Source organism: Zingiber officinale, chromosome 1B (assembly GCF_018446385.1).
Source record: "Zingiber officinale cultivar Zhangliang chromosome 1B, Zo_v1.1, whole genome shotgun sequence".
NCBI classification, from domain to species: domain Eukaryota; kingdom Viridiplantae; phylum Streptophyta; class Magnoliopsida; order Zingiberales; family Zingiberaceae; genus Zingiber; species Zingiber officinale.
The window spans coordinates 143,348,751-143,374,092 of record NC_055986.1 but is presented as its reverse complement, the minus strand read 5'-3'; the positions used below and the strand labels follow the sequence as shown (position 1 = coordinate 143,374,092).

Sequence of the window (25,342 nt, the reverse complement as noted above, 5' to 3'; positions counted from 1 at the left end):
GGGCTCGACCAGTCAATGCGCTCCAACTCAACTTCGGGATAATTTTTCTAGTTCGGGCGCTTGGACCAGCTTCGGGCACCCGGACCGCCCGGGTGAGGCTAGTTCGGGCACCCGAACCAGCTCCGGGCCCTAGACTCCAGGCGCTCGGACTCCTTTTTTTTAGCCTTTAAATTTCTATAGAAAGGAGTGAGTTCAGGTAAATAACAATATATTTATCCTCAAAAACAGAGTTAGCACAACATTAATAAAATAGGAGTAGTAATTAGATCATATCTCCCCGAGATTAGAATTTAGTCAAGGTCTCAACTTAGGTTTCCCAAATGGACCTAAGTTGGACTGACGCCTACAGTTCCCTCAACTGGGAACATGTTCTCACTGGATCTCTCCTCTAGTTGTTTATCTTTTACTTACCAACTACTGTCGCTTGACTTGATTTTGACCCATCAGGTCTTCCCGCTAGTTGTCAGATCTTGCAGACTCAACTGGACTTCAGTCTGTTGTCAGGTCCCACGGACCCAACTGGACTCCCACTAGAAATCAGGCCCCGCGAACCTATTTAAACTTTTCATTAGCTATCGAGTCCTACAGAACTAGCTGAATTTCAACCTAGTGTCAGGTCCTTCAGACCCGTCAACTCCTGTATACTTGGTAAAGTAATTATATCACAAAACACTCTAACTTTAATCCACTTGTTATTCATCAAAACCTGAGTTAGATTATTAGTGCAAATTGCACCAATAGAATCGACCCAACATCCTGTCAAACTTGTTCTAATTCGACTCGACAACCTGGATCAACGTGCAATTAGCCCGGTGACTCAGGTCAAGGGGCAACTAGCCTGTTGACCCGATTACGAGCTTGGGGTCAGGTCTATATACATGAACCTTCTTTTATTAAGTATTGATATAAGTGAATAGGACAAGTGAAAATATAAAATGAAAGATAACATAAGTGAATTAGGAATCAATAGTAGTGGAAATAGACCTCGACCATCATTCGGACGATTCAAAACTATTGGTTCGATAGTTCATGAGAGTCAACTCTTTACCTTAATTGTCTATGATGGTTACGATTTACGGTTCAAAACAATCGGTTTACAATTCATGCACGATTCGTCACATTTTACCACTATTCAAGATTCTTATATTAAAATTTAAAATTATAATTTCATATAAAAAAACTTAAACACTTATTTAAGTTACGTGTCTCTTAGGATGTATGGGAATCAAAATCTACATAATCTTCTTATTTTTTATCCTTTTATGGCGTTGTTATCATTCATTTTCTAGTTTATTTGTTCATTCAATATCATTTTTAGTTCCCATAGTATTTGTTCATTCAATATCAAATTTATAAAGAAAACTATTAATTAGATATTAATAAACTAATTAACATAGGATGATAATAATTATAGTTTGGATGGTTAAGTTGTTTGGATAAAAATTGGTTTGAACTTATGATTTTGGCTTGTGACTCATGTCAACCGGTAATCCGTCCGTTGACCCGATTACAAGCCTAGGTCGGTCCGATTAGAATCGTCTTGTGGTCAGGTCTAAGTGGAAAGATGATGATAGGCCTGAATTAAATAAATAATTATAATTAATTAAGAAGTGGTCGGGCCCAAGTAGGAAGATGATGATAGACCTGAATTAAATAAATAATTATGATCAATTAAGAAAGTTTAGCAACTAAATGAGGTGCGCATGCTTTATCATTTTTGATTATATACTTCTTTAACTAATCTTCTATTATATTATTATTTATATTTAAATATATTTTATTAATTGAGTTTTTTTTAATCTTTCCCTCCCTCCTCCTCAATTAATATGTTTATTTATCATATTATGTCCCCGGGGCATGGTGCCATGATAGGATATCCAGGCTGTCATCCAGGTACCCGCGGTTCGATCCCCAGTTATAGCATATTTGTAGCAATCAAAGGATGCTGGGCGTCTGGGTTGGTTGCCGCGTGTGCTTCTCGATTTATCCTGGTGGCTGGTGGAAAACTTCGATGGGACCGGACATATTGCTAACTGGGATTATTTTTTTTTCATATTATCCTATAATCTAATTAGGATATTATTGGTATGCTACGTACATATTCATACTATTTTATATATATCTTTTAAATTTTTTTTTAATAAGATCAATCCCAATTTAATCTTTAATATTTTCATTTATTAATATGTTCATCCAATATCTACCCATTCACTTTTATTTTTACAGCTCTCATAATCTCCTATTCATATGTTTGATGTTCATTAATCATATTTGTAATAGTCTTATTAATTTTATTCATAAATATTATTTATAAATAATTCATAATTCATATTTACAAAAATTAATAAAATCACCTATATATATCAGATTCATCGTCAACCCTGTGCTGTGGCATCGTTCCTCGCCACAACTCGTCGCGACGCAGTCCATCGTCGTGGCCCTCTCACGTCGCTTAGGGTTTCACCTCCGACCGCTCGTCGTCTCTCTAGCATCGCTTAAAGTTTCGTCGTCGACCCTACGCCATGACGTCGTTCCTCGCCACAACTCGCCGCGACGCCGTCCCTCACTGACGGGTTGAAACTTTGTCGCCTACCTCGTGTAAGTTCTTCTCAAACCTTCTGCTCCTTTCTTTCTGAATTTTTGGATGCATTCTAAAAAACATAATAAGATCACTATCTTGCGTTGAAACTAATAGATGAAGAAAGAAAATAGAATAGAGAATAATTCTTTGATTGATGATTACTAAAGATAATAGAATTATTTATACAAGTTGTCCAAACAATAATGGAAAGATTAAATATGGTATACAATTTATAAGCATAACAATAAATATAATAGATTTGGAAATATTATTTTTGCTAGTTGATTCATGTCTATCTTGATTGTGATGTCAAATATAATAAATCTCAATTTATTAAAATCAATTCGAGATTATTTTCCCTTGTCATTACCCCCCCCCCCCCCCCCCCCCCCCCCCAAACGATAAACTCAATGGGAGTGTCTGAACATTGAGTTTGAGTGCTAACTTGGTGAAACATTATCTGGATAATGACTTAGTAAAAATATCAGCAATTTGATCTTCAGTAGAGATGTAAGAAATTAAAAGTTGTCGAGTCACCACATGCTCATGAACAAAATGAAAATCAATCTCTATATGTTTGGTACGAGCATGAAAAATAGGATTTACCGTAAAATAAGTTGCTCCAATATTATCACACCAAATTTTAAGCGTAGCAGTTGGGGAAAAGTGTAATTCAGAAAAAAGAGATTGTGGCCAAATAATTTCTAATGTCAAGTTAGCTATAGTTTTATATTCAGCTTCAGTACTTGAGTGAGAGACTATAGGTTTCTTCTTGAAAGCCGGCAAATAAGATTTCGCCTAAGAAATATGGCATATTCACTAGTAGATCGTCTATCTTCGGGAGATCTAACCCAATCGGCATCACTGTAGGCAATCAACTCTCGTGAGGACTGACAATATAAAAGAAGACCATGTAGAATAGTGACTTTGAGATATCGAAGAATTCTCTTAACACCTTCCCAATGGTGTTAAGTAGGAGAGCATGCATAAATTGACAAGCACGATTCACAGCCAAAGCAATATCGAGTCATGTAATGGTGACATATTATAAGGCACCAACAATACTTCGGTAAATCTGAGGGTCAAACATTGAAGAGGAGGATGAAGGTGCGGTGAAACCAACTTCAATGATTGGTGTGGAGATAGGACGTGCACCATCCATTTTAGCTCATTATAGAAGTCTAGTAATATATTTTCTTTGAGAGAGAAGACAATCTTCAGAATATGAGAGAAACTCTATGCCAAGGAAAAAGTAAGCATTGTCAAGATCATGAATAGGAAACTCTTGACGAAGAAGATGGAATAAAGTAGTAATGTCATTTTGATCACTACCAGTTATTAATATATCATCCACATAAATCAGAACAAATATTGAAAATTCCTCATTACATTTGTAGAATAGGGAAGAATCAGTTTTTGAGCTCGAAAATCCCTGAGTATGAAGCCAGGTAGATAGACGATGAAACTATGCGCAAGGTGCTTGCCGAAGACCATATATAAATTTTTGAAGTTGACACACATGTGTTAGAAGTTGCGGGTGAATGAATCCAGGTGGTTGCTCTATATAAACAATTTCTTCAAGGTGTCCATGAAAGAAAGCATTGAAAACATCTAATTGTCGTATCAGCCAATTGGAGCTAACAACTATAGATAGTAGCAATCTGATAGTTGTAATTTTGACAACTGGACTAAAAGTATCATTGAAGTCAATACCTAATTGTTGATTAAAGCCTTTAACAATAAAGCGAGCTTTGTAATGTTCAATAAATCCATCTGCACGATACTTAATTTGGTAAACTCATTTAGAGCCCACAATATTCTTAGATGGAGTACAAGGAACTAAGCTCCATATTGCATTGTGAAGAAGAGTATCAAATTCTGTAGTCACCGTAGAACTCCAATTTGGATCTTTGACTGCATGTTTAAAGTTAGAATGTTCAACAAAATTTGAAGAAGCAATAAGAGCACGTGGAAGAGGATAACAAGTGGAAACTGGTTGACATCGTGCATAAATATCGCTTAGTGGAAGCATTCACCGAGGAGTATCATCATCAGAGCTACTCGGATATGAATGTTCAGACGGATGAGAATCAGAATTAGAAGGTGGATCACCACTAGCCGCTGAGTCTATAGGAATATGTGGAGATGAAGTTGGACCCAAGATATCATCCCCCCTTGTACTTTTAATATGTCTTGATGAATCAATATGTGGGGATTCTAGTATATTACTTAGTGATATTAGATAGGTGTCTTGATTATCTGAAGGAGGATCCGAGGTAGTAATTGTAAATGAAAAAAGAGATTCATCAAAAGTGACATGTCGAGAAATATATATCCGCTCGATCGAAATATAGAGGCAACGGTACCCATGATGTAAATTAACATAACCAAGGAAAACATATTGTAGAGAGCGAGAGTTTAACTTGTGTTTAGAGTAAGGTCATAGCTAAGGATAATATGCGCAACTAAAAATATGAAAAAGAAAATAGTAATTTGGAAGAAAATTATAAAATCCTTCCAATAGACACTTATTTTGAAGTAGTGGAGTAGGTAAATGATTGATAAGGTAGATTACGGTTTGGACGACATCATCCTAAAATTTAAGTGGAACTAAGGCATGATTAAGAAGAGCTAAGGTAGTTTCAATCATATGATAATATTTTCTCTCTGCAAATCCATTTTGTTCAGGAGTGTGGAGACATGAGACTCGATGGAGGATGCCAGAGGAAGTAAGATGATGATTAAGCGCTTGATATTCTCCACTTTAATCAGAATGAAGAGAGAGTATTTTATGATCAAAATAACGCTCAACATGCTTTTGAAAACGACAACAAAAATCAAAGAGATCAAAATTTCTTTTCATATGAAAAATCCAAATGAACTTGCTAAAGTTATCAATTAAAATAACATATTAAAGAAAATCCTAATTAGAAAGAATAGGAGCAGGAGCCCATACATCAGAGTGAATAATTTCCAAAAGAATGCTAGAGTTGCCATTAGAGGATACAAAAGGTAGTTTATGAGATTTTACTTTCATACAAAGCTTCACATAAATGAGATGAAGACGCTAAAGAAGTTGATAAACCAAAATGACTAATAATGTCCTGAACAAGGTGTAGAGACGGATGACCAAGACGTGCATACCAAGAGAATTTGTCCGTGCATTCTCCAACAAATGTTTTGAGAGAGGTGGGTTGAAGATGATAAAGACCGTTTTTAGTGTCCCCTTGGAGAAGAATAGTTCCTATTGCGGGATCCTTCATAAGACAATATGAGGATGAAATTCAAAAAATACATTATTATCAAGAGCAAATTGACATAAGGAAAGTAAATTTTTAGTGATAAAAGGAACATGAAGAGTATTGCGCATGTGAAAATTACGACCACATGAAGAAAGGATGTGTTTGCAATGTGAGCAATTTGTAAACCTAAGTCATTGCCTATTTGTACCACGTCAGGTCCATGATAAGGCGAAGCTTCTATAAGAATATCATACTTTGGTGTAACATGATGAGTTGCTCCAGAATCTGGATGTCATCCTTGGATTTCAGGAACCAATGACATTGCATTAGGAGGGATAGAGAATGAGAATGCTCTAGAATGAGATGATTAAGTACTAGATTGCCAAGATGAGGGAGGGGGTCGATTTGATGATACAGGTCCTCCTCAAAAAATTGAATCATATCTTTTATAACAATTTTGAGCATAATGACCATAGTTGAAGCAAATTTGACGGCGTCCTTGACTTCAGCCTCGACCTCGACCTCTAAAAGCTCCAATCTGATTTTGATGACTATGTTGAGGAGGAGACTGATTATGTTGATCAGGTTGTAGCACTTTGCTAATCATGTGTGCCAATAAAGACAGAGAATTTGACATCCTTTGAGATTATATTTATAGAAGCATTTCTTGAGAGGATAGCATACCATTAAGAGTTTCAAGTGATACTTGATCCATGCGAGTCGTCACATTATGAACAAAGCTATCATTTTGAGGACCCAAACCTGTAAGAACATGCATTAATAGTTCTGGATCAGAGATCGGATGCTCAATTGCAGTTAGGTTGTTGGCAATGGTCTTGACTGATTGCATATAGTCATTGATCGAGGCATCTCCTCATTGCATAGACTGTAATTGTAGACGAAGTTGGAAAACCCGTGCTTGAGAGTGGGATGCAAAAGAATGATCAAAAGCTTCCCAAACCTGACAAGAGGTGTTGAGGCCAACAAGCATTGGAAGTATATGCTCAGTAATTGATGAGATTAACCATGACAAGACTAATTGATCCTTCATAAACCAAATAGCATAAAATGGATCATCTTTTTGAGATGAGAATGAAGTACCATCAACAAGATCAAGTAAGTCATAAACATAAAGTAAAGGATGAAATTGTAATTTCTAAAGTAAATAGTTATCATGGTCAAACTTAATGGAGAAAGAAGGAATCATATGAAAAGGGAAAAATGTATTTTATGATGGCGCAAGAATCCTAGTAGAATTAACAGAAGACATTTTTTCCCCAATTTTTTTCCTTGTTTTTTTCTGCCTTTTTTCTCTCTACTCGTTTTTTTTTTGCTTCTTTTTTTTTTCTATTTACGGAGAAGGGAGGAAAAAACAAATAGAAAAATAAAACGAACAAATAATAATTTTATCTTGCTATGATTGACGTTGTTGAAGTTGCTACCGTCGACGAAAAAGAGTTGTGGATGAAAGGAGAAGAAAAGCTGCTGCTGTCGAAGTTGCGTTGAAGTTGATGAGGTTGCCGCACTGTAGATGATGATATCAAACCTCGATGTAGAAACTCGTATAGCTGATGTACCAAAAATTCGGAAGAATAAAATTAAGAGAAAGAGAAGATGACGCTGATACGACATTGAAACTAATAGATGAAGAAAGGAAATAGACTAGAGAATAATTCTTTGATTAATGTTTACTAAAGAAATAGGTTTATTTATACAAGTTGTCCAAACACTTATGGAAAGATTAAATATTGTATATAATTTATAAGCATAGCAATAAATATAATAGATTTGGAAATATTATTTTTACGATTCATATTGATCTTGTTTGTGATGTCGATCTTGATTGGAATATCAAATATAATATATTTTAATTGATTGAAATCAATTCAAGATTATTTTCTATTATCGTAGAGACCTAATACTACACTGACATTTTAGAAGACTGAAAAAAATTGAAACACTCGAAAATTTCAAAAGTTTCTAATTTGATATTTGTGCATTTCTCAAAGTATAGTGCATGCTAGTTCTGTGTTAAAACATCTAAAACCTTCTGCTCCTTTATTTCTGAATTTTTGTATCTGAATTTTTGTATGCATTCTAATAGTCTTGGAGGCACTACATCAATTATCCCTTTACTGTCAATCTGTGTGCATTTGGTTATATCTGCAATGCACTAGGTATTTGAAAGTTTAATATTTAATTATTATTTGCCTAAATTGCTTTTCCGTGTGCACTAGTAATCTTTGAACTATTTTATTCTCTGATCAGCACAATTGGTCTAGGATTAACATGCATTGAATATAATTAAAATGCAATAATTGAACACTTAGGACCATGACACAGGGAGGTTAATTCCATCATCTTCATTCTGTATGAATATTACTGTTAGATCGGTCCGAATATTACTCTCAAATCGGTATGAAATTTCATCATCTTCATTCTGTTTACCAGGCCACTTGAGCATCTCTAACATCGAATGTGTACTCTTCTTGTTAGTAACACTCAAGATCAAAAACATTAAATCAATTCATTCTATTTGTTACCATTCTTCTTGTTTGTAACTATTATTCATTTCACCTATCTAGATTTGAGAAGCAAGATGACAGGGAGTAGAGAAATGCCTGATTAATGATTACATATTTTACAACAAGAACCCATATTGTGCTGCCATATTTTGCGACAAGAAGCTAGGTTGTGCTGCCATGTTTTTATATAATCTGATGTATCATGTGACATCTCATGATCTTCTTTCTCTCTGTCACTCTCTCTTTTACATCTTGTACTTTGGCATTGTGCTGTCTGCGAGGGATGGCGTTGCGACGAGTTGTGGCGAGAAACGACGTCGTGGCTCAGGGTCAGAGATGAAACCTTAAGTGACGCAAGAGGGACGACGAGGGATCAGCGGTGAAACCCTAAGTGACGTGAGAGGGCTACGACGAAGGACTGCATTGCAGCGAGTAGTGACGAGGATAACGTAGGGTCAACGATTAATCCGAGACGCTAGAGGTGGGTAGAGAAATATCACGATGAAAAAGAAATAAATAAAAACATCAAAATTAATTTTAAAAAATGTTGACAGAGACTGCCACTATGGCAGTCCCGCACAAGGCGCGTAGGAGATCGGGATTGTATATATATATATAGCTAGCACTAAGTATACAGTCCTTCAGGCCAACTAATTTTAGGGATGATCGATCCTATCCTATTGAAAATTTTCATCGATCATCCGGATAAATCTAAAAGTACTCGCAAAGAGCAGCCAGTAGTCCATCATCCTAGGTTTGTTATCCCACTAGAGGAAAATATCTTATAGTGCATCGTAGCGGGGAATCAAAACGTAGGTATTTGATTGCATGGACACCCTACCACTGCATCATATCTCGGATGGTAAGTGAATGACAGATTTACCCAATGATCAAAGGAGTCAAATACTAGGACTAACGGAGCGTAAATCCTTGCACCTCAACACAACTCACCCTCCCATTCATTTTACCTCTCAGTCACTGTGATTTATTTTTCTTGTGATGGTCCTAAGACGGATTGACGAGGTTACATAAGGTACTGAGATGAATATAATCATCTTTTACCTAATATGTAGAGCGACTCTACGTGTATTGAACAAATATAACTGGTTCTTATCGAATCAAATATTAAATTATTTATCCCAGTGAGGTACCTAACAACTTCTTCAAGTTTATCCGTAAACCTTCCAACAACCTCATACCAACGAGCATGTGTTGCTGACCCCTCGCCAAGCAGTGACAATTGTTAGGGGCGTTTGGTTCTTTCTTAGGAATAGGAATATGAATGAGAATCATAGTATTGTGGAATGGGAATGGGTATGAGCATGGATATCACTCTTAAAAGTAATGTTTGGTTAGTTGAATATTTTCTATCGGAATAAATCAAAATTTTCTTTTTTACCCTTAAAGAAAAATAAGAAAAAAAATAGATGTGAGAGAAAAATATGATGAGAGAGAAAGTATGATGGGATAGAATGAAGAGAGGGAAAGTGTAATAAGAGAAAATGAGGAAAGAGAGTGTAATGGAAGAGAGCATGATGAGAGAGAAAATATGATAAGAGAGAAAGTATGATGGAAGAGGATAAAGAGAGAGAAAGTGTAATGAGAAAAAAATGAGGAGAGAGTGTGTGATGGGAAAGATTAAGGAGAGAGAAAGTATGATAAGAGAGAAAATATGATGAGAGAAAAAATGTGATGAGAAAAAATGAGGAGAGATTGTGTGGTGGGAGCGATTGATGAGAGAGAAAGTATGATCAGAGAGAAGGTGTGTTAAGAAAAAAAGGGAGAGAGTGTGATAGGAGAGATTGAGGAGAGAGAAAGCATGATGAGAGATAAAGTGCGATGAGAAAAAAAAGAAAAGAGAGAGAAAAAAAAAAGAGAGTATGATGAGAGAGTTTAAGGGGAGAGAAAGTGTGATGAGAAAAAAAAGAGGGAAGAGAGTGTGATGAAAGAGATTAAGGAGAGAAAGTATGTGATAAAATACGGAGAGAGAAAATATGATGAGAGAAAACAAGGAGAGAGAAAGTGATATGAAAGAAAAATTAAATAAATATATTTTAATATTTGATATTAAGGATGTGTTTGGTTGATGGGTTTGGGAATGAGGGAATGAAATGATAGTAAAAGATGGTGTTTGGATTGTGGGTTTGGGAATAACAATTTGGGAATGATTTCTAGATTTATGGGAATCAACCTCATATAACTAAGTGTGTTTTATTTCCATTCCCATTCCCATTACACCTTACTATCAAACTCATACTCATAGTCATTCTCATCATTTAACCAAATATCACCTTAATTTTAGATTAAGAGTATTTTTAAAATAAATGAATATTTTGACTGCTAAAAATAGAATAATAACTAAAGGGGCATGAGAATGAGTCATTCCTCAATTATAAATATTTATTTTCTTATTTATATTTTGATTCATTTAATCTAAATATTATTAATGACAATTAATATTATTCTCATTTCCTATTCTTATGCCAATAAATCAAACATCCCCTTAATTGCATTGTGAAAGAAAGGAAAGTTCGCCACGTCCTAGACTGGCAGCTCGATCACAAATGAGACATAAGCCCGTATACGACCCATTTTGGAGGAGGCCATCAACGAGCAGTTTAATTCGTCGCTGAGGTGCTTCGGCTAATGATTGGAACAGGGTTTGCGTGACTTTTCCACAGAATATGACCGCCACTAATTGATCCCAGATTTTTTTTTTCTAGAAGAATCGAGTCATTGTGGTTAAAATTGTTCTCCAGTCTTTGTTTATTAAAAAAATTCAAAATTTATTGTCATATATTGTGGTTGTAACTTACAAGTTTTGACAGGTACGCATAAGAGTGCTGTAAATATACCAGTTCAGACGAAGTCCAAAGTCAATTTTCATAAGAATGACATTTTCGTTGTCTATTTTCAACTCCTAATCATCAAATGCCATATATAGAATTGGAGAAGCTTTCTAAGTCTTGAATTTAATTGCTTGTCATCCGCACATTTGTATTTGTAAGACTTGATCATGTTGTCTTTTATATACACCCTGCGGTAATTTGAGAGCACCTATTATTATTTTTTTTAAAAAAAATCATTTAACTTAAACACTAAAAATCCTAAAGTCTAAATTATAAATACTAAAAAAAAATTAACACGGATTGCCCATAATTAGAGAAGTTTTTAAAATATTGAATTTAATTGTTTGTCATCCACTCAACGGGCTCGGACCTAAGGTGCAGCCCTGGAGGTGATCACCTCAGGCCCACTTCTTAGAAGGATCCAAAAATTAATAATTTGTTATGCTACTTAACATTAAAATTTTAATATGAACGAAACATAGTTCATGAATGGCTGATCCTGTGTTGGCCCTGGGATGTATTGGTGGGGACGTTGAGGACGAACGTATTCGTCTTTTTACCACAAGGACTGATCCTCATCACCAAATTTCACTGTTAGCTGCTTCTCTTCAACACTGCTTCCATGTTTGTCTCCAACATGATTGGCGATAGTAGCTTCTTCGATTTATCTTCTATTTCGGTAAGCTTCTATTTGATCTGTCTAGCTTTTGCATTGGTATCGTTTCCTTCCAATTTCGTTGAGAAATTAGGACTTTCTTTTGTTCCCTCTTTAATGGATTGAATGATTGCTTGTGAATGCTTCTTTTCTTCTAATTAGATATGCTTCAATAGATCGGATTCCTCGCAAAGTTGCGTTTATCTCACACTAGGAATTGAGTTTTTTCGATTTGGATGCATTTTTTTACAAATGTTTATTATCCTTATATTGTTTGGAACCTACAAAGGAAGTGGAATGGATCAATCTAGCATAGCCGAGGATACAAAGTTTTTCCTAAATTACACGCCCTAAACATTTTTTTCTTATATTTCTTTAGCTCTCTTTTCATTTGTTTTATATTCTTTGAACTTTTTTTTAAATTTTCCCTTCTTCTTATTTATTTATTTATTATAATATATTCTAAGAATTTCTTATAATATATTCTTATTTCTTAGTTCTTACCCATTGTTTAAAAAAATAGTTTTTAGGTATATAATCATGCCTCCAAAATATTTATAAAAAAATAATTCAAAATAAAGGAGATATTAATAAATATTTTAATATCAATAATAAAATGACTATGAAAAGAAGATCGAAAATATGATGGGTGTTGAATAAACAATTGTGAATGACTTGATGAAGAAGATAATATAATATTTTTGACTTCCTTTACATTTGAATATTGATAATCCTAAAAAATGAGAAAAAATTGAGCAAAATTTAAGAGATTTTTTTAGTAGAAAAGGGTCCAACTAAAATTGATGACGTCTTATTTCCTAAAGATAAAATTGATAGACATTTTAATGCATTACATTATTAATTAACACTGTAAAATGGATGAAAAAAAGATAGAAAATTGCTAGTTGATTTATCTTCCTTGGATAACATATTTTGCTTTTGTTGTAAGTTAATCACAACAACATGAATATAATTAGACGATCCGCTGTTGAAGGCTAGAAGGATTGACATTATTTGACTTGTTGTCTTACAAAGGATTGACTACAAGGATTAGCTATTGAAAGCTACCAGGATTGACCATAATTAGTCAATTAGAGTGGCATTTGTAAAAAGGAAAATTTTCAAAGTTGAAGTTGATTAAAATATATCTTCGATCAACTATATTGCGAAAAAGATTAAATGAATTGGTAATATTATCTATTGAAAAGAAAATAGTTAAACATATTGATTATACTAGTTTAATTGATATTTTATTGCTAGAATGACAAGACGTGTTGTATTCAAATAATTATTGGTAATATTTATCTTTTTATTTGATTATATTCTATAATATTAAATATTTAACTCCATATTTTTACTTTACATGTAGATGCTCTTACAAGCTCACTACAAAATAATATCAATATGTATTGTATTTTTATAACTAAAATGAAAGTAAAACGTATTGTATTAAATAATTACTAGTAACATTTAATTTTTTATTATATTTTGAAATATTTACATTATTTATTTTTTATTTTATTGTATATTTTGTAGACTTACTAAAAAAATTTTGATAACAAAGGAGAATCATATTTTGAAATTGTGGATAATTTTTTAAGCTAAAACAATAATAAAATGATGTAAGGGGCCTTTAATATAAAGCTTGACACAGCCAGACATTTGTATTTGAAAAACTTGATATATATATACCTGGCACATATCTATAGGCAATATGAAGCACTTAGTATTATTTTTTTTTAAAAAAAAATCACTTCATTTAACTTAAACACTAAACCCTAAATCTAAATGCTAACTCTTAAAAAAATAATATTATATGCTTAAGGATTAAAGTAGAGGATCTATAATTTTTTATTTATATATATCTAATAAAAATTATCAATTTTTATTTAAATTCAACATTTATTATCTATATATAAACTGGAATAAAGTAATCTAATTTTAAATTCATGAATGCCTAGTACACATTTGGGCCAGAACGTTTGGCCCATAAATAACAATGACACTGATCTTTAATCTCTCTGGTTTGTCCTCTCAATTTTAATGCCTTCTCTCTTTTTACAAGTCGCTTTCTCTCTCTTGACTTGACCTCACGTCTCCCAACGCCATGGCGGCCCAAGCCCTCGCCGGCGATCGAATCAACGAGCACCTCAGTGACCTAGAAGCGCAGAGAGCTCTCCTTGACAACTGTATCTTCCTATGGAAGTCCCTCTCCAACCACTGGAACGCCCTCCACCTAACAGTCGCCGAACGATCCCAAGCCTTCGACGCCGATCTCCAATCTCTCGACTCGAGAACCCAACGGGCCCTCGATTCCATCTCCGGGCGCGAATCTTCTCTCTGCGACCGTGAGTTCATCGCCGCTGCCACCATTCGGGAACGACGTGATGCCGTCCTGGCTGAGATCGAGCAGCCCGACGCCCGCGGCCCTCCCGCCGCGAAATCCGATCTCCGCGGTCTTCTCCGTTGGTACGCGCGACGCATGGACTCAGCTGGGCTGTGGCGCTTTGTCGCATCGCGCCGCAAGGCCCTCTGCTTGCTCTGGAGGGAGATAACCGACGCCATAGATGAGTCGGTCGACCCCCCGCGGCTGGTAATCGACGCAGTGGAGGACTTCCTGATCCACCCTATCGAGGATGGCAAAGATCGGAACTGGGCTCTAGGGATGCTGCTTCATTCGCTGCTCGGTTCAGATGGGACAAAGTGTCCAGATGTAGCAGAAAGTATCAGGGAGAGGGCAGTTACTGTGGCTGAGTCGTGGAAGGAAAAGTTTGTCCTGAAGACTGAGGAAGGAGAAAGGGAAGAACCAATGGGTGGTTCGGAGGCACAAATATTCCTTCAGATGGTGGCAACCTTTGGACTGAGGTCACGTTTTGAGGAGGATTTCTTGTTGAAGTTGATTACGGAACATGCTTCCAGAAAAGAAATGGCTAAGCTTGCTACTGCAATGGGATTTAGAGAGCAATTGTCAGGTATACCGCTCCTGATTGATTTTTGAATAGTCAACAATTGTCTACTTGGAGAAGTGTTTGTAGCTGTAGTATTGTTTGTGCAGTAATGATATTAGCATTGACTAGATATTTAATATATGTTAAGTTGTTTGGAACATGACATCTAACATAACCTTTATCTTTCTAGTTCACTAAGGCTAATTGGCCTCTTGACACTGGTTATTGTGGCCTTAGGAAATATTCTTGGTTAACTGAAAGATTTCATCAATCTGTCTGAATGTTTATTGATGTTTAAATAATGTGCAGTGTTTGCATGACATTTATGTCCTCTTATAATCTCATTGAATAGTGCAAGTTGCAGCACATTAATCATTGGTGATGATTAGCATAACAAATTAGAGAAGCTTACATGAGATTAGGCATTTGATGACTAAAGCAACAAAAATTTAACATCACTTCATCAATTAACTTTTTTCAAGGAACAAGTTGTTTAGTTGATGGTATTGTCTAAAGATTTGAATTGTATCATGCACTACCAAAATGAGGATTTTACATCTCTTTGCCAGTTCTTAGTTGATAGTTGTTCTTGTTGGGAGTAGCTCAACTAGTATATCAAGGTTAGATATCTCTGTGCCTCACTATATCAAGGACAATGATTTGATCTTAGGTCTTATGAGTCAGGGCTAATTGTATGGTTTGGTTCATCTTTTATTTCTTTTGGTGGGTACGTGAGAAATTTTGTTGGATATGGTTTGGGAAAATGCCAAGCTCAACTTTCTTTATGGCATCGGTTTCAAATTTTTTTACCCTTGGTTGAGTTGAATTAGTACATTTTTTGCACAGTTTTATTATAAAACTCACAATTCTCTTTATAGGTTTTTCTTATTCATCTCTAGAACCGGATGCTATTCATAATTAATTAGGTTCAATTATCCAACAATTATGACTTTTAGGAAATAACTGTTTTGTGGTAATTTGCTTTCTTCACATGTTAAACGCAAGAAGTCAGCTACACTACAATTTGATCGAATAAATTATTAGATTTTCTCATCTGCCAATAACTCTCATATGAATTTTTTATAGTTCATTTTGATCTTGTCACATTTTCCTTTGAAGCCTTTTCAGCCCTCATATAGTGTGTTTCACATTTTGTTAGAATTCATTTATTACTTTAATCATAGTACTGATGTTTTTCATACTATCATTGTTAATGCATGTTTGCAAATGTATGTTAATATGGCTTAGATAGTTCCAATATACTCATGTTGTCTTGTTATGAGGATGATAACACAAATTGCTTCCTTGAAGACAATTCAGTGAAATCCTTTAAGTTGAATTTTCCTTGGTGAAGTAGAGTGACGCAAAAAAAAAAAACTTTTTTCAATAAACCATTTTAATAAAATAAGTCTGTCATGGCTTAGTTTTTCAATTTATTTTTTTTTATACTTGAAACTAATTTAATTGTTTTATTTTTACTGTTTCTAACAAATTTACTCTTTAGACTTGATTACTGTAAGCTCCATAAAAGTGGGTTCTTGCATTGTTTTTATCATGCATGCAATAATATATTTTTTATTTTGGAATTTTCTTCCATCTAAGATCATTTACTGAAGTATGGAATCCCGTGAGATGATCACTGAGACACATGAATTTTTTGCACACTGACAAGTATTGTGAGGTCAATGCCTGAAGTACATAGATGTTGCTCGTGTTGTGTCATTCAAGTGGGGGAAAAAGAAATAAAATAGATAGGAGATTTGAAGGAAATTGGTATAGGAAAATATGCTGCATATTAATCTTGGTATTTTCTTTTTGCAATTTTGTCGCATAGCTGATATGAAAGGGATACTTTTGTGATGGAACACAAACAAGTTCTTTTTCAGGTTGGCATGATCGAGCTTTCATAAAATTGGTTTTTTAGCCACTTGACTTACTTTCTGATGTCAGCAATGAAACTTCTAATGTAGTATCCATTCTTTTCTATCAAACATATACACTGAAATTTCTGATGCAGTATCCATCCTTTTCTATCAAACATATACACTGAAACTTCGAGTGCTCTAATGCAGTTGTCATTGACAAGTTGATAAAGACTGAAAAGGAGATTGAAGCTATTTACTTTGTTCATCAGTCTGGTTTAATCGATCGTTTTCCCCCTGAGTCCCTTCTCAAAATGCATCTCGAATCCTCCAAGAAAAAATCCAATTCCATATTAAAGGATGGCAATAATTCACCTGGTGCATTGGTATGTTACCCAAATTGATTATTGAGATTCTATTGATTTGTTGGTCTTAAAAGGGTTAATAATGTGTCTATTGAGCTATCTTTATATTTTCTTCTAGCAAGAGTCGAGCAATCTGGAGATAACTGCTTTAAGATCCATAATGAAGTGTGTGGAGATTTGCAACCTTGAATCCAAGTTCAACACCACTGAGATAAAAAGGCGTCTTGCAGTATTGGAGAAAGCCAAGGCCAATAGCAAGAAGCCTGCAGTTTCAAAGAAATCTCATGGCAAGCGACCTATATCGATAGGTGCGACTGCTCCATTTCATCGTGCCAAAGCAGCCAGGACATCAAATACGCCTCATGCTTCTTTCAGTCGGCATCCACTCGCCTCTCGTATCCCACCAGCTCATCATTCCTAAGGCTTCACAGGTCGGAGTGGATACGATGGCCCTGGTTCTGCATCCTATGCAACTGCAGGTCACAGCCAGAGTCCAGCCAGTGCGACACAATGGATCATAGGGAACACAACATTGCTGGGCAAGCACCTTATGTTATGGAGGATCTACCATCAGTTATGGCGGATACAAAACTAACCCTCAATGTCACTGGGATAGCCATCATATCCACTTTGAGCCTCTCCTCTGTCATGACTTGTGTCCATTATCTTTTTACTGAATGAGTCTGTAAGTTATATAGGTTGCCAAACATGGTCGTAGGTTGCAGTATTTCTGTTGTACGAGTGAAGTGGTAGAGGTCTTGCTTAAGGGAATGATTTATAATTATAGCGAACGTGATGTTTAGGTATAACTTGTTGGAATGAGCAGTTTATAAAATTATTGTTTCTAAAAATATATATAATTGTTTTTTATTGTAATGAATATAATGAGTTGTAGAATTGGTCAAGTTATTTGAAATTTTAATGGTGAAATTGATGCATGGAAAATTAACAGGATAACTAATCTTTATCATTTTCCATGACAAATAATTCAACTATATATCAGCAAATTGCATTAGCTACGTGACATCTGAATCTGAATCTTCAAGTAATTGAGGCAATTTAAAAATTAAAAATTATTTCTCAGCATCTCTTTCGACATTATATTTTCAAAAAATAAAACAATATGGATATAGTAAATATGGATTAGTGAACCGTATTATAAAAAAACTAAATCGTTAAATTATATTAGTTTTTTAAAATTATATTTACATAAATTTACTGCAATATTTACATTAATAAATATTAAGTATTGTCATGTCATGTGCATATTAATTCATCCTTTCTCATGCACATTATATTAATTCATCCTTTCTCATGTAACGATCGCTGCGGCCATTAGACAACTGTATTTATGGCATTAAACCCTCATAAATTGGAATTACCAATTCCGGTTCAAATTGTTATTACACCTTTCCTATGTTACAACAAAATTCAAAATTCTGAAAATTTATTCATCATTTCCTGCCGTTTCAAACTTTAAGCCATTTATGTTCCAATCATCACCCAAATCCAGCACCACAGCACCTGCTTTATTTGTTTCCTCCTAAATTCATGCAATCTCTGCACCAAATCTAATCTATAAATCCCCAATCATTGATAGATTATCAATCCAATTGAAGAAAATAAGAAATGGGGAGAAACAAATCCACGAGTTGCGTCCCCAAACCAAGCAAGCAGTCGATCAGCAAGCTTCTTATCCATTTATGGTTCACGTCGCGCCGCAGACTCGTCGGCGGCCCCTCCTCCGCAGGCCGACAGGTCACCGCTGCCGGAGAAGCAACTGCTGCCGTAAACCTCTCCCACGTCGACCGTTACCTCCTCGAGAACTTCCCATCTCTTTTCGGCGGCCGCAGCCCCGCCGACGCCGACGGACATGAAGACAAGCACAACGGCGGCCGCGACTATGACGACATCTGTTGGAGCTACTACATCTCGCGGCCGGACGAGGTGTCTCCGCGGCTGACGCTTCCCTCGCCGCGCGCGATGCAGGCGTCGGATCGGTTTTTCGTGCCTGCGACTGCGAGGGCCTCGAGCTCGCTGGCGGAGGAAGCGGGGCTGCAGGCGGGGGCGGCGGAGTGCGGCGGGGAGGCTGTGGTGAGGATTTCTAGCAAGCCGTACGAGGACTTCCGGCGGTCGATGGAGGAGATGGTGGAGGCGCAGGGGCCGGGGCGGCGGCCGGACTGGGAGTTCATGCAACGGCTGCTCTTCTCGTATTTGGAGCTCAACGAACAGAGCCTCCACGGGGAAATAGTCAGGGCGTTCACCGACCTGACGTCCAGCATCCGATGCGCGACGAGAACTGGCCGCCGGACTTGATTCCGAACGACTGGAACAAAGTAGAATGCCGGCGTAGGTTCGAGAAAACAGAGGAGTTTTTTTTTTGTATTATTATTTAAACATGATTTAGAGGAGCATTTTTCTTTCTAATCCCATCTTTACAAGATATCATATCGTTTCTTTATGAGAAAATTGGCGCGTGACGGTGACATGCCTCATAGTTGGCATCGTCGCCGAGCGGCGGTCACACGTCGCTTCTCTATAAATAAAAAGGACGGCCATCTCTGCTTCGTCATTGAATTGGTTCGCGCAAACGTGCGATCCAAGGCCGTCGACATGGATAGCGGCCTTAGGCATTTCCTGTTTGTCACCTTCCCCTCCCAAGGCCATATCAATCCCGTCGTCCACCTCGCTCGCCGCCTCGCCGGCAGCGCCGGCGTCCTCTCCACCTTCGCGCTCTCCATCTCCAGTTACAACCGCATGTTCACCAATGGAGACGTACCTAACGATGGCCTCGTCGCCTACGCTCCCATCTCCGACGGCTACGACGATGGCATCAAGGAGGAGTCGCAGTTCAACCACTTCATGTCTCAACTCAAGAGTGTCGGCTCGAGGAGCCTTTCCGCCCTGCTGGACAGCCTCGCCGCCGCCGGGCGCCCCGCCACCTGCGTCGTGTACACCATCTTCGTGCCGTGGGCGGCCGACGTGGCGCGCCGGCACCGCATCGACTCTGCCCTCTACTGGATTCAGCCGGCCACCCTCTTCTCCATTTACTACCACTACTTCCACAGTTACGACGCCGTCATCGCCGCCAATCTCCATGACCTTTCCTACGTGGTGAACTTTCCCGGCGTGCCGCCGGTCCGGATTCGAGACCTTCCTTCTTTCATCACCACCATCGTTCCTGACGATGACTTCTACTCGATTTTCACCGTGCTGAAAGAATTATTCGAGTCTCTCGACAGTGAGACCACGGCGACAATGAAACCAAAGGTGTTGATGAACTCCTTCGACGATTTGGAGCCCGACGCAATCGCGTCGGTCGTCGAGCACTTTCGCCTCTTCACCGTCGGGCCGGTTGTGCCGTCGTGGTCGTTTACGGGTGAAGCAGAGGAGGATAAGGAGGCGGCGGCAGTGCGGCACATAAGGTGGCTGGACGCTCAGGAGGAGGGGTCGGTGGTCTACGTGTCATTCGGGAGCTACATGAAGTTGAGGCAGCGGGAGTTAGAGCAACTGCTGAATGGGTTGAGGGAGAGCAACCGGCCGTTCTTGTGGGTGGTAAGGGAGAACAACCGCGGGGAATTGGACGGCCAGATGGAAGAGGAAGAAGCAGGAAAGGGGAAAGGGATGGTGGTGGAGTGGTGCGATCAGGTGAAGGTGTTGGCACACCGCGCGGTGGGGTGCTTCGTAACTCACTGCGGATGGAACTCAGTGACGGAGGGTCTGGTGTGCGGCGTACCGACGGTGGGCGCTCCACGGTGGTCGGACCAGAAGACGGTGGCAACGCTGGCGGAGGTGGCGTGGGGGACGGGGGTGAGGGCGGAGGTGGACGAAGAAGGCGCGGTGACGACGGCGGAGCTGAGGAGGTGCTTGGAGGTGGTGATGGGAGGAGGGGAGGCGGGGGAGAGGATGAGGAGGAAGGCGGCGGAGTGGAGTGGGAGGGCGAGGGACGCCGTGAGTGATGGAGGATCGTCCGATCGAAATCTAAGGACTTTCGTGGAAGCAATTAGAAAGGGAAAACTAAGGGATTAGGAAGTTGGAAGCTACATACATGTCTTCTGTTTTGCTTGTTTATGATTGACTAGTTCTACTCTTTGTGATCGTTTCTTCTATATTTGTTGTTGATGTCGGCATTGCTTTGTTCAGTTTAGGCTTTAATAATTGACAGTGTGTTCATACACACAAGATTTGATATGATCATTCAGGCAATTCTATAATTTGGAAGAATTTTCACTGCAACATCATAGAAACTTCAACATTTTCTTAGTAGAACAACACAAACACACAGGAAATTAAACAATTTAATGTACTTCTAAAGAATCTACAACAATATAAACATGATAGGACAAGTGCAAAGATGATCCAACATATTCAGACGGTGTAATAAACCTCAAGCTCTACACCTTCCATTGAAGAGAAACTCCCAACCAGCGAAAGATGGGTCATGGCCAGATCTATTGGATTTGAGTGTGTGACATAAATTGAGATTTACTATTTACCGAGCAGCCTTATAATGATAGTTAGGAATTGCTATTACTGCACTCTAATTCTCAAGTTGTTCAATTTCTTTTTGAGTTGAAGCTAGATATTTTTGAAGAAGTCTAAGACTCTTGTCCATTAGTGTTGTCAATTTAGTCTTATTTTGAAGAAGTCTTGTCCATTAGTGGGTGGTTGCTGTCAATAGAGATGGATATGTTTTGTAGAGTAGTAACTTGAGCTATGTCACTTGTTGATCCTTTCAATATGTAATTGCATTGATGAGCAAGCACACTTGCACAAGTCTTGGTAGACTTTTTGTGAGACTTTGAAAGTTCTTCTTTGTTATAATTTGTTTTGGATTTTAGTTTTAATTTTTATTTTCCTAAAATAATGCAAAATGCTCCGGAAAATAATCAATTAACTTCTCCTAAAATTCAAAAAGATATTGTAAATGCTGCTAGTCTTGAGACTACATATGTCATATTGAATGAACTTAGAGATGAAGTGTTTGCCATATTAGTTGATCAATCACACGATATATCAGATAAAGAACAAATGACTATTGCTTTATGTTATGTAAATTTGAGAGGCATTGTTGTTGAACGTTTTCTTGAGATTGTTCATGTTGGTGATATTTCTTCCCTATCACTCAAAAAAGCTATAGAATCACTACTTTCATATTATGGATTGAGTATATCTAGAATTAGAGGATAAGGATATGATGGTGCAAGTAATATGCGATGAGAGTTTAACGGACTCAAAAGTTTGATTTTGAAAGATAATCCTTTTGCATATTATATTCATTATTTTGCATATCAAGTACTCCAGCTTACTATTGTTGCAGTAGCAAAAAATCATCTCCAAGTTGTTTTTCTCTTTAAGTTGGTTGCTATTGTAGTTAAAGTAGTTGGAGGTTCATGTAAAAGACAAGATATGTTTTGAGAGAAACGAATGGCTGAAGTTAAAAAAACACTTGGAAATGGAGAAATTTTCAATGATCGTGGCTTAAACCAAGAATCTGAGCTTAAAAAAGCTGGTGATACTCATTGGGGGTTCACATTATAGCACATTGATGAGTTTAATTGTGCATTTTCCCACTGTTCTTGATGTTTTAGAATATGTAGTGGAAGATGGTTCTCATTCAGAACAGAAGGCTGAAGTTGTTGGTCTTTTGGAGTCTTTAGAAACATTTAATTTTGCTTTCACTTTGCATTTATTGAAGAACATTTTGGGTGTTACAAATGAGATTTCTCAGATTTTGTAGAGAAAGAATCAAGATATTATCAATGCTATGATACAAGTTAAAATCTCAAAAAAGAGGCTACAATTGATGAGAGATAATGGTTAGGATTATTTATTGAATGAAGTAATAATGTTTTGCAGTTGCCATGATATTATAATTCCAGACATGAATGAAGTTCGAGTTCTCAAGGGTAGATCAAGACGTAAAGCTCTAGTTGTTACCAATTTACACTATTACAAGGTTAGTTTATTTTATGAAATCTTGGATATGCAACTTCAAGAGCTTAATGATCGATTTACTGAAGTAAATACTGAATTGCTTCTTTGTATGGAATGTCTTGGTCCAGAAAATCATTTTTCTGCTTTTGATAAGGAAAAGTTGCTTCAATTTGCTAAGTTTTATCCCGCAGATTTTTCATCAGTTGAGATTATGACATTAGGTAGTTGAGATTATGACATTAGGTAATCAGCTTGATAATTATTTTATGGATATGAACTCTACTAAAGAGTTTGCAAATTTGAAAGGAATAGGAAGTCTTGCGAGAAAATTAGTTGAAACAAGAAGAGATATTGTATATCCATTGGTGTATAAGCTTATTAAACTTGCACTTGTGTTACCAGTGACTACAACAATTGTGGAAAGGGCATTTTCTGCTATGAAGATTGTGAAAAATCGACTTCGAAATTGAATGGGAGATCGGTGGATGAATGATTGTTTAGTTACTTTTATTGAAAAAGAAGTTTTTGATACAATTGACAATGAATTAATATTACGTCGTTTTCAAAATATATGTACCCATAGAGAATTCTTGTAACATATTTTGTTATGTAATTTTTATATAATATATTGTGCTTTAAATATTTTACCCCCACCTGTTATAAGGGGCCTAGCTCTGCCCTGCAAATATATACTTAGACGACCAATAAATGTTCCAATTAGGCAATATAAAACTATGACAAACACACATATCAAATGAGAAAGAGGAAGACCAAAAAATATTTAATTAACAATAAAATAAGATAAAATTTATTTAAGTATAGATTATGATATATTAGGAAATAGAGTTTAATAATATAAAATGATTTATATAGTCGGTCCTATTTAGTAGTAGGATAAGATTTAATTGTTATTATTATAATGATAGTGTGATCAACCCATATTTGATATTACCTATTGCAATATATATATATATATTTTTAGTGATGTATGCTGCTTCTAGAGGTTGAAGATGTTGGCATTTTTTTTTTTAATAAGTAGGGAGGAGAAAAGGTAGATGAGAATAGATATATCGGTAGAATAACTTTCGAACCACGTAATCGAAAAAAACACGTGATGAGACTTGTAACAAGTTACATTTGATCTTTGTGAAATTAAATTATAAAATGAATTAGCGATTAGATTTAATGCGATCAATTTCGACAAAAAAAAAATTAAAAGCAAACTAAGTGAGGTTTTTCAATTGAATCGATTTAAATATTGGAAGAAGAAAAAGAATTTCATTGATGAATCGAATTAAACTAAGTTGACTTTTAGAAGTGGGGGCAACGTATATGTCATTGCTATTCAATTTTTCTTCAAATTAATTATTAATTTTTATATAGATTTCAATTTTTGTTTTCTTCGTCCAAATTAGTTAATTTTTAAGCCTTAGTATTTTAAAAAATCCTCTTCATCATGATGCCTCTAAGAAAATTATTTTATTGTTACAGAAACCTTATCTAACACAAAAGTATCTATTTTATTTTCATAAATTTTTATCTAAATCGTATATTTATAAGGGAGAGAGAAAATTTTAAGAATATAATACATATTTTAAAAGGTATTTTAATATTAATTAGATGTTAAAGGAATAAAAAGTAATGACTATTAGGGTGCGTTTGGTTCAAGTTTTCATGTATAATCTTAGTTATGTGATTACCAGGTAATCACATAACCAAGGTTATGGGGAATAAAACATAGGTAATGCAACCAAAACTTGTTTGTTTGAAGGTTTTAATGAATACCTTAGTTTAATATTTTACCGTATTACCCTCAGTTATAAAATCAACTAAACATATTATTATTATTATTATTATTATTATTATTTTATATTTTTTACTTTTATTTTTCTGGTATATTTTTTAACTTTTTATGTGTTTTTTAATGTTTTTATATTTTTTATATTTTATATTTTTACATTTTTAAAATTTTAATTTTTTTATTTTTTAAATTTTTTTAAAATTTTAAAATTTTTAAAAATTTAAATTTTTATTTTTTAAATTATTTATTTTTTAAACATTTTTTTTATATTTTTAAATATTTTTTTACATTTTTTCTCTTTTTTCCATGTTTTTTCTTATCGGAGGGTATTTTTGGTAAAAAAAATTCGTTAACCCCGGAATCAAGAAAAACTTTAGTTTTCTGAGGTTTCTCGATTCCGGGCTGCATAACCCTTTTGCTGACGTGTCGGGCATGAAACATTACTCGGGAATCATTGAATACCTAAATCAAACAAGGTTTTTATTGATAATCTTGAATGGATAATCAAAATTATCAAAAATAACCCCGAATCAAACGCACCCTTAAAAGCATTAGGAAAATAACCATATAATGATTT

The 25,342-nt window shown here is 36.1% G+C and overlaps 4 protein-coding genes across 4 annotated transcripts; all 4 read left to right on the top strand.

Moving 5' to 3' along the window:
* Positions 1-13,892: 13,892 nt before the first annotated feature.
* Positions 13,893-17,878, top strand: LOC121983016 (FRIGIDA-like protein 4a). Its single transcript, XM_042536006.1, has 3 exons — positions 13,893-14,824; positions 16,873-17,048; positions 17,146-17,878. The coding sequence occupies exons 1-3, from the start codon at positions 13,960-13,962 to the stop codon at positions 17,446-17,448; spliced, it is 1,344 nt and encodes a 447-aa protein (XP_042391940.1). The 5' UTR covers positions 13,893-13,959; the 3' UTR covers positions 17,449-17,878.
* Positions 17,879-18,656: 778 nt separating this feature from the next.
* Positions 18,657-19,343, top strand: LOC122043036 (transcription repressor OFP11-like). The gene has a single exon (XM_042603483.1). The coding sequence runs from the start codon at positions 18,657-18,659 to the stop codon at positions 19,341-19,343; it is 687 nt and encodes a 228-aa protein (XP_042459417.1).
* Positions 19,344-19,487: 144 nt separating this feature from the next.
* On the top strand, positions 19,488-21,218 carry LOC121983005 (cyanidin 3-O-rutinoside 5-O-glucosyltransferase-like). Its single transcript, XM_042535998.1, has one exon. It carries the CDS (start codon positions 19,515-19,517, stop codon positions 21,054-21,056), a length of 1,542 nt encoding a protein of 513 aa, XP_042391932.1. The 5' UTR covers positions 19,488-19,514; the 3' UTR covers positions 21,057-21,218.
* Positions 21,219-22,454: 1,236 nt separating this feature from the next.
* LOC122043027 lies at positions 22,455-23,434 on the top strand. Its single transcript, XM_042603472.1, has 4 exons — positions 22,455-22,539; positions 22,619-22,763; positions 22,887-22,986; positions 23,186-23,434. Exons 1-4 carry the CDS (start codon positions 22,455-22,457, stop codon positions 23,432-23,434), a joined length of 579 nt encoding a protein of 192 aa, XP_042459406.1.
* The last annotated feature ends 1,908 nt before the right edge of the window (positions 23,435-25,342 follow it).

Coding starts and splice junctions, on each gene's coding strand:
- LOC121983005 (XM_042535998.1), top strand. CDS start 19,515: ATGCCTCATAGTTGGCATCGTCGCCGAGCGGCGGTCACACGTCGCTTC.
- LOC122043027 (XM_042603472.1), top strand. CDS start 22,455: ATGGCTGAAGTTAAAAAAACACTTGGAAATGGAGAAATTTTCAATGAT. Junction 22,764..22,886: donor AATGAGATTTCTCAGATTTT/GTAGAGAAAGAA, acceptor AATGTTTTGCAG/TTGCCATGATATTATAATTC. Junction 22,987..23,185: donor CCAATTTACACTATTACAAG/GTTAGTTTATTT, acceptor TTATGACATTAG/GTAGTTGAGATTATGACATT.
- LOC121983016 (XM_042536006.1), top strand. CDS start 13,960: ATGGCGGCCCAAGCCCTCGCCGGCGATCGAATCAACGAGCACCTCAGT. Junction 14,825..16,872: donor ATTTAGAGAGCAATTGTCAG/GTATACCGCTCC, acceptor GCTCTAATGCAG/TTGTCATTGACAAGTTGATA. Junction 17,049..17,145: donor ATAATTCACCTGGTGCATTG/GTATGTTACCCA, acceptor ATTTTCTTCTAG/CAAGAGTCGAGCAATCTGGA.
- LOC122043036 (XM_042603483.1), top strand. CDS start 18,657: ATGGGGAGAAACAAATCCACGAGTTGCGTCCCCAAACCAAGCAAGCAG.